General features: G+C 35.7%; 1 protein-coding gene across 8 annotated transcripts in view; it reads left to right on the top strand.

Moving 5' to 3' along the window:
• PALM2AKAP2 (PALM2 and AKAP2 fusion) overlaps window positions 1-13,386 on the top strand; it is a 492,110-nt gene that overhangs the window by 87,590 nt on the left and 391,134 nt on the right. For all 8 annotated transcript variants that reach the window (XM_031943090.1, XM_031943074.1, XM_031943080.1 and 5 more), the window contains exon 2: window positions 1,966-2,046. In XM_031943090.1, the coding sequence (XP_031798950.1) occupies window positions 1,966-2,046 (81 nt within the window). The remainder of the gene's footprint in view (window positions 1-1,965; window positions 2,047-13,386) is intronic.

The following is a 13,386-nucleotide window of genomic DNA, read 5'->3' as shown; positions in this document are numbered from 1 at the left end:
ATATGCATGTATAAACACACATACATAAAACTCTTCAATAATATATAATAATAATTATTAGTGTTTTCAAACTTAACTAGATTTTTTAAGATCATACTCATTAATCCCATACTCTAAGCCTTTCAAACTTCAAAGGACCTCACATATATTAGATTGGCAAAGTTGACCAAAAAAAAAAGGAAAAATGACAAACATTGGAGGAGCTGTGGGGAAAAGAGAACTATTGTTTCAATGTTGATGGATCTATGAGTCAGTTTAACCATTCTGGAAGACTATTTAGAAGTTTGCCCCTCCAATTACTAAGCTGTGCAGACCCTTTCATCTGGCAATATCACTTATTAAGTCTATACTCTAAAGAGATCAAAGAAGCAAAGGATCTGTATGTACAGAAATATTTTTGGCAGCTCTTTTTGTAGTGGAAAAGAACCAGAAACTCAGGGGGTGCCTACAAGTTGGGGGATGGTCAAAGAACATGTAGCATATGAATATAGTGGAATATTATTGTGCTGTAAGAAATGATGAAATTGATGGTTTCAGAGAAACCTGGGAACACTCAAAAGAATTTATGTAGAACAAATTTGGACAATAACATCACTGTAAAATGACATTGAAAGACATAAGAATTCTGATGACTACTGATAAAATATATCACTCACCTCCTAACAAAGAGGTGAATCAAGGGGCAGAATGAAACATAAATTTTTGAATTTAATCTCCCTAGAAATTTGTTTTGTTTGATTATGTGTATTTGTTTATTGTTCTATTTTCCCAAGGAGGAGGCAGAAGAGAAAATAAATGTTAATTTTAAAAAATGAAAGATTTGTTACATTTCTTAGAACTTGTATTCCTCTAAGTATGCCCTTTACAAACCTAGGTTTGCCTTCATACCATCTATTAGTATAGGATTTGAGAGAGGTGTTTTGGGTTTGATTTGGGGGGGGGGAATAGGTAGAAGGCACCAGGTAATTGGAGTTAAATAACTTGCCCAGGGTAACACAGCTAGTAAGTGTTAAGTGTCTGAATTTGAATTTGAACTCAGATCCTTCTGACTTAAACCATTACTCTAGCCATTGCACCATCTAGCTGCCTTAGGAAGAGGTATTTTGTTGTTAGATTGTTTCAGCCATGACTGATTTCTTTGTAATCCCATTTTGGACTTTTCTGGCAAAGATACTGGAGTGGTTTGCCATTTCCTTCCCTATCTCATTTTACAGATGAAAAACTGAGGCAAACAAGGTTAAGTGACATGCCTAGGATCACACAGTTAGTATCTCCAGTTGGATTTGAACTTTTAAAAAAAATTTGGACCTTAGAGTAAATGGTTGGAATCTGGAGTTCCTTTATTTAGTATAATCCTCAAAGGCTAAAGTTATCAAACACCTATTCTGTCATCTCTTTGGTAGTTCATTGTTGTTCCTTAGTGAGTAAATATTTTTAGTAGCTTTGCCTAGTACAATTAATTTTACTTTATTGGGAGAGGGAGGGAGTCTTTAAATCTTGCTTGAACAGAGCCATCACCATAAAATTTTCCATTTTTTTATCTATCACACTTGAAATCTATTTGAATAAAAGACCCCTGTCTTTTATTATTTTTCTTTGAGTAAATCACACACTGTTCAATAACAAATATTAACAGAAGACTCAGAACATGACTGTGGAATGATGAGGGTGGGTTAAAGTTCTCTGCTTTTGCTCTGGATTAAACTGAAGCTTCTTGATGTGAGGCTGAGTGGGGAGGATTCCTCCTACTTGCTGAACAAGTAGCTAACCCACAGCAGACACGTTCCGAGAACGCTGCTATTCGCAACATGCTTGCAGACAGAAGCAGGTGACACTGCGTGTGTGCCCAGCATCCCTGGAAGCATGTGTACAGATGTTCTCTGCCTCTGTTTCTTTTTGCTATTTTGAAATCATTGGAACCAACACCTACCTGGTCTTACAGGCATTCTCACTTTATTTTTAAAGGAAAAAAGAAAAAGACAGACTGAAATAGAAGGCAAGAGGCAGCAGCTTGAGGAACAGATCCTTCAGCTGCAGCATTCCAAGGTAAGAGGCTGTGCCAGGAAGCAAAAGCTGGCGAAATCTCTTCATTATTAGACATGCAGATCACACGTTCAGAAAGCTAGGAAGAGCCTGCACTGACATGAAGGAGGTTTCAGGGACAGAGCCGGGTCGAGTTAATTATAAAATCACCACTTCGCTTTTTCTTGGGTGTTTCTCAAATGCAGTGAGTGCATTGTTAGAGAAACATTTGGATTTCGGCAAGGAGGAAGAGATGACACTGTGCATGTGGATAGGGTGGGGGAGGATTTCTGTGCATGCATATGAAATACAATTGTTAAATATCTGAGAAAGGAATATCACATATTGAAAGCATATAGTTCCAATGAGACACTGTCCATGTGTTTATGCTTTCAGTGTATACACTGTGTGTGGGTGTGTCAAAATATGCCTACAAATGCATTGAACAAAATAATGCTTTATTTTAAAGAGGCACTTTAAAGTAAATAACTTATTGATGTCATAAATGGAAGGTTAACAATGATTGATACAGAGGATCATTTCTGGTCATTTCATGTTAATGCTTTTATATGTTTCTGATTTGTGTGATCATTTTTTAGGATAAAATGTAGCTCATCAGAGGCTGGATTGGTATGTTAGATTTCACTTGTACCCAAAATACATTTTTCTCACTTGCATCATTCAGCCAAAAAAAAAAAAGGCGGGGTGAGGGTAGGGAAAAGCAAAATGCATTTTTCTAACATTTTCTAACATTTTAACATCTAAGCATGGTAGTTGATTACAGCCTAGGCTAAAGCTCTACCACTGTCCCCTAGAACCTACTAGTGACAGAATGTTGCCTCCTGCATTATCAAAGAATAAAGCAACTGCATTCCTGTGGAACAGCATGAGTTCCCATTTTACTGAGACTGCATTTGGTTCTTTAGTAAAATGTTTCTGCTGTTCACCCTAAGTTATTGTGACATCAGATGTGCAAAATGGCATCATCTGTAATAGAGAATGTAGTATTTATCTATTTCCCACAGCACCCCTAGAATACTGCACTGTAAATAGGAGACAATAAAAAAATGTTATGTTAAATTTTGTTGTAAGTGTTGTTGGTTGTGATAGTAATAGAGGAATTAATATTGATTTTCAGGATTTGTGTGTGTGTGTGTGTGTGTGTGTGTGTGTACATTTAATGGGATTGTGTCTCTATTCCTCCCTTTTTCACCTGCCCCCTAAAAACAAGGTTGTGTTTCATTTTCTGTACTGGGATTTTTGACAAGTTAATTACTGATTTGAGAAATTAAATGTAAATATTTCTGTCTAGCAGGGTTATTCCTTTCTATTCATTGTTAAAATCAAAAAAAAAAAAAACAAAAAAACTGTACCAGTGATTTTTTTTAAACTGCAAAAAGAATATGTGATAAAGGAAGAATAACAAATGACAGTCCACTGGATAGACTATGAGTCCTAGAGTCCTAGAACTTGAGCTAGAGGTCTAGTTGTATGATCCTGGGCAACTCACTACACCTTGTTTGCCTTAGTTTTCCTCACCTGTAAAATGAGCTAGAGAAGAAAATGCCAAACCACTCTAGTATTTTTGCTAAAAATAATAATAATAATAATAATAAAACCCAAAAGTGGTAACATAGAGTCAGCCAAGACTGAAAACAATTCAACTACAATAACAACAACGACTTTTAGCAAATTCATCCTTTTTTTCTTTTGAGGAAGTTATTGTGCTTAAGAATTACAAAGTCACAGAATCTCAGGACTAGTAGGAACTCAAGAGGTCCAATTTCCACTCTATAACATCAGAAAAGTGCCCATCCAACTAACTTTCAGTGAACGGGAACCTACAGCCTCCCAAGTCAGCCCTATTTACTTTTTGGACAGCTAAAATTGGTAGGAAGTTTTCCTTATTTTCAGCCAAAATTTGTCTCTTGTCATCTTTTAGTCACAGCTTCCATTTTTCAATACAGAAATTGTGTCTGTCCCTGTCCATTGAGTATTCTCTAGGACAAATATCCAAAGTCTTTCCTCATTTAGTTTTATATCCTCTTCTTTGAACTCATTGAATGTCCTCAATATCTCTTCTAAATATTCCAAAGGCAATCAGAACAGAAAGACAGTATCATTTTCCTTACTTTGGATATTATATACCCTAAAATTTCAGGAATCTCTTTGTTTTTTAAGTCCTACTGATATTCATATTGAGCTTGCAATTCACTAAACTTTCTGGTATTTTTTACATGCACTATTGGTTAGTTATGCCTCCCCATCTTCTGCTTATGCAATTTGTTTCTTAAAAAATAAGTTTTTACTGATGTCTTTTGTTTTTACATAATCATAGTTATCCCCTGTATTCCTCTTCATTCTCCAACACAAACAGCATTTTGTACAATTGATTTTTAACCTAAATGTAGACGTTATATTTATTTCTATAAAATGTGGTCTTTCTAGATCTGACCCATTGTACAATATTCTACTTTGTTATTATCAAAATTGGATGAATTGTCCATCTAGGCTCCCATCCAAGACATTCATTAACATGCTGACCCAGAACAAGATCAAAGACAGATCCCTTGGAGTAGAGACTCCACAATAACTGCACCTCTAGGATGATATCAATCTATTAATTACTCTGGTTAAGATTCAGCCATACAACTCATATTTGCTTAGTCTATTAACATGAAGCTCTTGCCACTTTATCGTGTCCACAAGGATATAATGAAAGACCTTGTCAAATGCTTGATGAAAACTAGATGTGTTATTTTCCACACCATTCCTTCAATTTACAAGGTTTGTACCCTGTCCCAAAAATATGAGATTAATGGATTATGCCCTGCTCTTGAAGAGCTGATCATAAAACTACCCTTTACTAATAAAATTTCAATTTTTGTTAGGAATTTTATTCAGGCTTACAAATGTTGTAAGCATCATAAAGATATAGACAGAGAGCTGGTTTTAGACTCAGGAAGACTTTGATTTAGGTCCTGCTTCAGACATATCTTGTCTGAGTGACCATGGCTAAATTATTAATCCCTTAGTGCTTCAGTAATTCTTCTAGATTATAGGTGCACATCTGCATTTAGTAGAAAGAATTTTCATCCACAAAAATCCCTTTCACTAAAGAAATAAGGCAGCAAATGGTATAGTGGATACATTATCAGACTTGGAGTCAGGAAAATTCATCTTTGTGAGTTCAAATATAGCCTCAGACACTTACTAGTTGTGTAACTCTGAGCATATCACTGAAATTTGTTTATCTCAGTTTTCTCATCTCTGAAGTAAACTGGAGCAAGAAATGGTAGATCATTCCAGTATCCTTGCCAAGAAAACTCCAAAAGAGTTGGACACAACTGAAAAACAATTCCATAACAACAATGAAATCACAACTCCACTCTCTCACTTTGCATTTTTCCAAAATTCCAAGTGACTAAGAACATCATTCTGTTCTTAAAGACCACCTAAACACACTTAGCAAGGGAAAGTGAGCTGTCCAAGGTCACAGCTACTAGTCAGATTCAGGTCTTAAACCTTGGCCCACAGCTTTCAGATTTGCTTTCCTGTAAAAGAGTAAAAACACAAGGAACTCAAAGAAATTCAAGAACTTTGCTCGAAAAAAAATGCAAATGTCTTTTTTCTTCTTCCTGTGCTGAGAGAGAATAAGAGGAATAGGATTAATTTCTAGATACAGAGATGCCATGTTTTTATACAATGGTAGCACTGTTATTTCTAGTTTGTTTGGAGAATTGCATTGCACACAGGAAAAACAAGATTCCAAAACACTTTGTCAACTTCCTTGTCATTTGAATTATTTCTAAAACTTTTTCTGACAACATACAGAATTTTGTTAGCCCTTTTCCTAACAGTGGCATATTTTGCCATTGTTTTCATAAAATGGTCTGGACATGGTTGCTCTTTTCCTATCTTAAATTGTAAGAATAATTTGAACTATTTTCTACTAAAAATTACACTTACTCTACCCTTATTGAAATTCAACTGGACTTTTCTGCTATTTTAACAGTTTTTCCTGTCCTTTTCCCCCAAAGGTTTGACATCTTACTACTTGGAAGAGCTTAACGTCATCTATCTATTTGGAGTGTATGCTTTGCATTCCTTATTACTTTATCAAAATGTTTTAAATAAGACTGGCCTCAGCATCGCCTGGGAATAGGAAATTCCATTGTTATTAGTGAACTCCAAAGAGATGGGCATAGAGAGAAGGGCTATTTATTTTCTCCTATTAATCTATCAAGAAATACTTATTAAGTATCTGCTATGTGCCAGGCAAGTGTAATAAGCATGAGGGATACAAAAAGAGGCAAAAGACAGAGCAGCTGTCTTTTTCCTCAAGGTAGAGCAACTAGTTATTTAGTTGGTAGAGTGCCAGTTCTAGAGTCAAGGAGACTCATCTTTCTGAGTTCAAATTTGACCTCAGACATGCTATATGATGTTGGGCAAGTCACTTTACCCTGCTTGCCTCAGTTTCCTCATCTTTAAAAATGACCAAGAAAAGGAAATTATAGACAGTTCCAACATCTCAGCCAAGAAAACCCCAAAGGGGATCATGAAAAGTCAGATTGAAATCCTAAATAACAAGAAAAAACCCTCAAAGAGTTTATGTCTAATGGGGGAGACAACATGCAAATAAATACATACAAAGCAAGCAGGATAAATAGGAAATATTTAAATTAATAAATAATTTTTAGAAAGGAAAGCACTGGAATTAAGAGGATTTAGGGAAGATTCTCTGTAGAAAATGGGATTTTTGTTGGGACTTAAAGGAAGCCAAGGAGATCAATAGTCAGAGCAGAGGAGGGAGATCATTCCTGCTTCTAATTCAGTTTTCCAAATATGAAAAAATGGGACAGTTTGATGACAGAATAGATAAAGCACCAGCCCTGGAATCAGGAGGATCAAACATGAAAAAAAAATTCGTTGTAATCCTGTCAGCTATGATTTTATTTTCAAGACTTTTTTCAAATGAGACCTGTCTTAGGACAGTACTTGACCAATAGTAGGTGATTACTAAATACTTATTCCCTTCTTCCTTCCCCCTTCTCACATGATTCTTTTGAATTGCCTAATTTATTCTTTTCCCAGGATCTTTTTTGTGTGTGTTTCTCTAGTCTCACCTTTAAAATCATATAATTTTCTTAAAAAGAAAATAGGAACAGCTAAATAGGGGTAGTGGATAGAGAATAGCCCTGAAGTCAGGCCTTGGGTTCAGATTCAGACAGACTCTTACTTAGCTGTATGGCCCTGGGCAAGTTACTTAACTCCAAATGCCTCTTATGAATGAATAAATAAATAAGGGGAAAGAAAGATACATTTTCCCTCTTTGTTATTTGACCAGCTAACTATGCTCGATTTTTGTCTGAGATTTTGATATTTGTATATAGGCTTGAATGTTGCATACATTGTATATAGTTTCATGGAAAAAGCTTAAATCAGCTTTGCTATTTTCTTTGTGACTTTGGGCAAACCTTTGCCTCTTGAGTTTCCATGTCTCAATCTAAAACTTCTATAATCACTGGCTGCAAAAGTCAAGAAGTGTGTAGGCAGCAAAGCTCACCAAGAATCGAGATAGCAAAGTGGCCAGCTGTACCTGCGCGGTGTAAAGTGATCATGCATACAAATCAGTTCTTGCAGTGATTGCTTACCACTGTTGCAGCCTTCATTTAGACTGCAGTTCCATCTGCATAATAATAGGCTAGAAATACACCTTGAAAGCTCACTGATTTTTCATCCCCCATGTTAACTAGGACATGTTAAATATCAGAACACCTTACTGTAATGTAGTAATATTTTCAGTCATGCTCTAGACTACATTAAGATTCTAAAGATATAAAGGAAACTTTAAGAGTCTCATTTGAAAAAAAAAAAGTATCAAAGAAAGTACTTTTTACAATTCCTTTCCTGAAAAGGGGTCCTTTGGATTTGGAACATTGCTTATATTCTCAGATTTCTTCAATTTATTGATCAGGTTTTGTTGCCCCCTCCTTTTCTTTCTTTAAAAAAATACTTTGTTACATAGAATGGCTCTCTTATTGCAGGAGGAGAACACATGGGGAAATTTAATCAGTACTAAAAACAAAAGACATTGATTTTGGAGGAAAAGAGCATCTATGATTCAGCTTGGGTAGCAGACAGAATAATGGGGGTCATTTTGGAAATCTATATACTTTGTCCTTTTTGCACGATTTGGATCCTCTGTGATAGATTGTTACCTTTAATTTAAATCCCAGAAATATTTTATTTTTCTAATTACATGTAGTTTTTATCATTCATTTTTGTAAGATTTTGAGTTCCAAATTTTTTTCTCCTTTCCTTATCTGCTCCTCCCCAAGACAGAAATCAATCTGTTATAGGTTATACATGTACAATAATTTTAAACATATATCCATATTTTGAAAGCTTTTTTGTACAACGCTGATTACAGATTATGATTTTGGCATAGAGACATCTAATAAAATTATTGTTCTTTAAAAAAAATACATCATGACCCTTTTATATGGGCTGCTTTCTCCTAATTATAACAGAATTTGAGGAAGATGATTGTCAATCACCCAGCATTCTGCTTTATACCTAATTACATCCCAGGTTCTTTGTCTGAGTCCAGGAGGACCAGGATCGAGTCTTGCCACTCATCCCTTCAGCCCTCACCCTAAGACGTTACCACTCATAGCATGTACAGGTAGTTTCAGTCATTCAGATCTGAATGTCATGGTTAAACAAATATTTTAATTAGATTTGCTAAAAGCCTGTTAAAACCCCCAAGAATTAACCACTTGTATCAAAAGATGTGACATTCTAAACTCTTATCAGTTTCATCTACTAAGGCAAACCTTGCTTCTTAGGTTAAAGTCTTTTTCTGTTCTCCTTAGTCTATAAATACAAGAAAGAGATAACCAGGAAGTTCATTTGTTCAATAAAATCTTCCATCTCCTCACCCTGTTAGTAGTGAATGATTAAAATAGTTAATCAACTTATTTAACTCCCAAATAGATGCTATAATGCAGAGGCTTTAAACACGCAACCCTCTCCAGTGAGTTTGAACCAAATTAAAACGTAATTTGGATATAGTTAACAAAATAAATAAAAATAGGGTAAGACATAGATAATGTTAAAATGTGGTTTTCTAAGTTATATGCAGCCTGTGGATGGTTTTTATTAGGAAAGATGTTATTGTTTGTCCTTCCTTCTTGAAGAGGATCACTAATATCAGGAAAGTAAAGTCTTGAAATGAATTGAATTTTAGTGAGGCAGGGCTGCGCAAAATCATCAGCTTCCTTCTCTCAGACTCACGCGTTCAGCAGTAAAACATAGGTCAGGACTGGGAAGGGTAGCTTGTACTAGATACCATTAACTGCCCACTTTAAGCTGCTTTCTTCTCTGTTAGCCAGTGCTCCCCAGTGCTACCTCCTTACCTGTCGGGCTCCTATTTGTGGGTCTCTGTAAGTTACTGACATGGGGAGCGTCCCTACCCAGCTCTGAAGGTCAGGAAATGGGAAGAAATACTTCTCTATTATGCTATTTCTCTGAATATTAGCCCTCCAGAGCTCCCTCCACATAGTGATATGTGTGACTGCTTCATGCATAGAACCCAAGGAATCCATGCAGTCTTTGTTCCAAATCCTTTTGGGAGATGTGATCTAGACAGAAAGCACTTAACTATCCAGACCTCAGGTGCCTTCTGCAGCAAAACAGTCTCAATAAAAGACTACACAGTATTTTCTGTGGGTTAGACATTTCTTCCCCATATATAAAAAGAAAAAATGAAATCCAATTCTTCCTGTGAAACTTTTTATTTTAAACTTTTTGTCAGGAAAATTTTTGTGTTTATCATCAGTTGCAACCTCTTTCCTAAGGCTGTGGTCATTGGTTTTCAAAAATTTAGACCAGGGGTGTCAAAAACAAAAAGAAACATCCTTGTGGTTTTGTCGTGACTTTTAAAAAATCACAGTTTATGTTATACTATACTTCTATTTATTTTGTTAAACATTTCCCAGATACATTTTAATCTGGTTTGAGCCCCACACAGTTTTACGGGTTGATTATGGCCCACTGACCTCAAATTTAACATCTCTGGATAGATAATGAGATGACTCAGAAGAATTTGTGGGAGTAGTTCCTTTGCACAGAAGAACCAATAGTCTATTAACAGCTCATAATTTCTCAATAGCTTAGGTTTATAAATTGCTTTCTTTAAGATTGCTAGTACAAATGCCATTGAGTAACTGTATGACTCAGTGGACAGAGTGCCAGTCTTGGAGTTAGGAAAATTTATCTCCTCTGGTCTCAGACACTTGGTAGCTTTGTGACACTGGGCTTGTTTGCCTCAGTTTGCTCATCTGTAAAATGGCAAATTACTTCAGTATCTTTGCCAAGAAAATTTGCCATTTGTGACAAATCGAGTCACAAAGAGTTAGACACAATTGAACAGCAACAATAAATGCTGTTCTTACCCATTTTAGAACTGAGGACCCTAAGGCTTAGAAGTGACCTCTTTAAGATTATATAGCAAATAAATGGAAGGTCTGGAATTTGTAATCAAATCTTTTTGCTCCAACTCTTGTATTTTTCCCCTAATACCATGCTACATTATAGTGAGCTCAACTACTTTGTACCACAACTCAAATATGGAAATTCTACTTTTTAACTTTAGTAAGTGTCAAAGATAACAGCTTTTCACCAAAATAAATAAACTTTCTTAATAGAAACAAAGAAAATAGCAGAGCACTGAAGTTAGATTTTACTATTATGAGACCAACATTCTCTTTTTAAAATGTTTTGTAGGACTCTTATTAGTTTTCACTAGGAGGTTATCATGAATAATTTATATTAAACAACTGTTCAGTAATGAAAATAGGCGGCATACAACTTTTGGTGTCTTGATAATTTTGTCCTGCTTTGATTCACTTAATTTGCCAAATGTTGGTTTATACAATGAATGAACTGACAGATTAGACTAGTCTCACTTTGTATTTGGCCAATCATAAATTCCTTTAGCACCAAACAGAGAACAACTATTAAGAATAAGAGTTCTAAACATGAAATATTAATCTATTAGTTCCTGCAGCTTAGGCAATCTGAGAGCTGCAAGGAACCTAACCCAATTAATTCCTTAATTTCCTTTTTCTAGAACTTCATCTATAATTAGTGTCCTAGTAATAGTTCAAAATGAGGATGCTGGAAAAATATGTGTGTTGGAATGATAACTACTTTTAAGTAGACTATCTATCAATTATAGCTAAGCTAAGTGGAGATTTGTGACAATTCTTCCAGAGACTAAAGTTTATGGGGAGGGGGGGCGCAAGTGTTTTTAAGAAATGTTATGGACAAGATTAGAGGAGAAATGTGTGAATTCTTTAAGAGATTACATTGTTTAAGAGATTACAAGTCAAAAGCTTAATTATAAGAAACTTGGTATAGTTGATAGAGGGAGCAGGTTTGGACCTAGGCAGGCCTTGGTGCAAATTCTATCCATGACATACTAGTTTCACTTGTGATCATGGAATCATAAATCTCCAGAAGGTCCCACAACTCTCAGTAACAAGTGAATTGGCATTGTGTGTTGGAAGTGGGGATTTCCACTATTAGAATTAATTCTACTCATTGAAGAAATCACAGATTGTATAAAAATTGTGATAAATTATTTTAAAGTAGGTTTCCCCAAAGAACTCTGATTTTCTGAAAGGAAGAAGGAAAGAAAGAAAAAAAAAAGAAAGAGAAAGGAAGGAAGGAAGGAAGGAAGGAAGGAAGGAAGGAAGGAAGGAAGGAAGGAAGGAAGGAAGGAAGGAAGGAAAGAGGGAGGGAGGGAGAGAAGAAGGAAGGAAAGAGGGAGGGAGAGAAGAAGGAAGGAAGGAAGGGAGGGAGGAAGGGAGGAAGGGAGAGAAGAAGGAAGGAAGGAAGGAAGAAAGGGAGGAAAGGAGGAAGGGAGGGAGGGAGGGAGGGAAGGAGGGAGGAATGGAGAAAGGGAGGAAGAGGGGAAGGAAGGAACTCACCAACTTTGTTAGCCTATTCAACTAAATTCCTACCATAATGTCTCACTGAGGAGTACAGATGACTCTTAATTCTCAAAGGCAGTTCTCAAAGGCTTCAGGAAGAATTGATGATAGAAAATATCAGTGTTTTTGTCATCCTGGGGCTAGCTTGACTTAATTCAAAGAAGATCATAGAGAGGTTGGCTACAGAATCATGAATTTTTCAGCCAAAACAATTCTTGAAAACACCTATAAAATCAGACTTGTTGAATGTTTAGAATGTATTAGCTTATTAGGAGAAAGGAATTTGAATATAGGTTTCTGATTATAGAAAACAGTGCTCTTGTACAATGAATTTAAAGCCCATTTCAACAACATGGTTCTAGCCTACCTTTTTAGTCCTGTTATTCCCTTTTACATTTGTTCCCTGAAATCATTCCTCATCTTCTCCATTCCATTGTATAAATTGCCCCCTACTCTTAGAATGTAGTTCCACACTTAATGTAGTGTATGTAGTTCCTACTCATCTCCCCTCCCCTGTCTTAGAAATATATATATATATATATATATACACATATACATATATATATATATCTCCCCCTCCTATAGTCCTTGCTGTTAGTGCCTCAAAATTACCATATGTAAATAACATATTTACACATATGTTATGTAAGTTCCTCGAAGTTGATGACTAATTTTTGCCTTTCATAAACAGCATTTATCACAGTGCTGGGGCAGCAAGATGGCCTAGTGATAGCACCTGGAGTCAGGAAGACTCATCTTCCTGAGTTCATATATGGCTTCAGACACTTATTACCTGTGTGACCCTGGGCAACTCATTTAATTCTGTTTGTTTCGGTTTCCTTATCTGTAAAATGCGCTGGAGAAGGAAATGGCAAATTACTCCAGTATTTCTGCCAAGAAAATCTCAAATGGGATCACAAAAATTGGACACAACTCAAAATGATTGAAAAATAACAATACTGCAATACCTAGCATAGAGTAGGCCCATGATAAATGGCTGATTGATCTGCCAGTGGTTCTGTGTAGCCAATTAATGAACTTTATTGTCAGAACTTTCTGCTACCTCCATCATTTCTTAGGTGAGTATAAGCATTTACGACAGAGATTTTAAACATTTTTTTGTATGTGATAAACCCCTTTGAAAGCTTGGCAAAGCCTGTAGACTCCTTTTCAAATGATTGTAAATGCACAAGATAAAAAATACAAAGGATTACAAATTATATTGAAATAAATTCTATATCAGAATATTGAAATAAAACTATCAAAATATTTTCTAAAGCTACAAATTCATGAACCTCAGGTTAAAAATCTCTGCTTTTGAGGTTTGTGTAAAAGTCCCTGACCCATGATATAGGGACAAAAA

The sequence above is a fragment of the Sarcophilus harrisii genome, chromosome 1, assembly GCF_902635505.1.
Source record: "Sarcophilus harrisii chromosome 1, mSarHar1.11, whole genome shotgun sequence".
NCBI classification, from domain to species: domain Eukaryota; kingdom Metazoa; phylum Chordata; class Mammalia; order Dasyuromorphia; family Dasyuridae; genus Sarcophilus; species Sarcophilus harrisii.
Note: the sequence above shows the minus strand (reverse complement) of the source record. Positions and strands in the feature narration are given on the sequence as shown.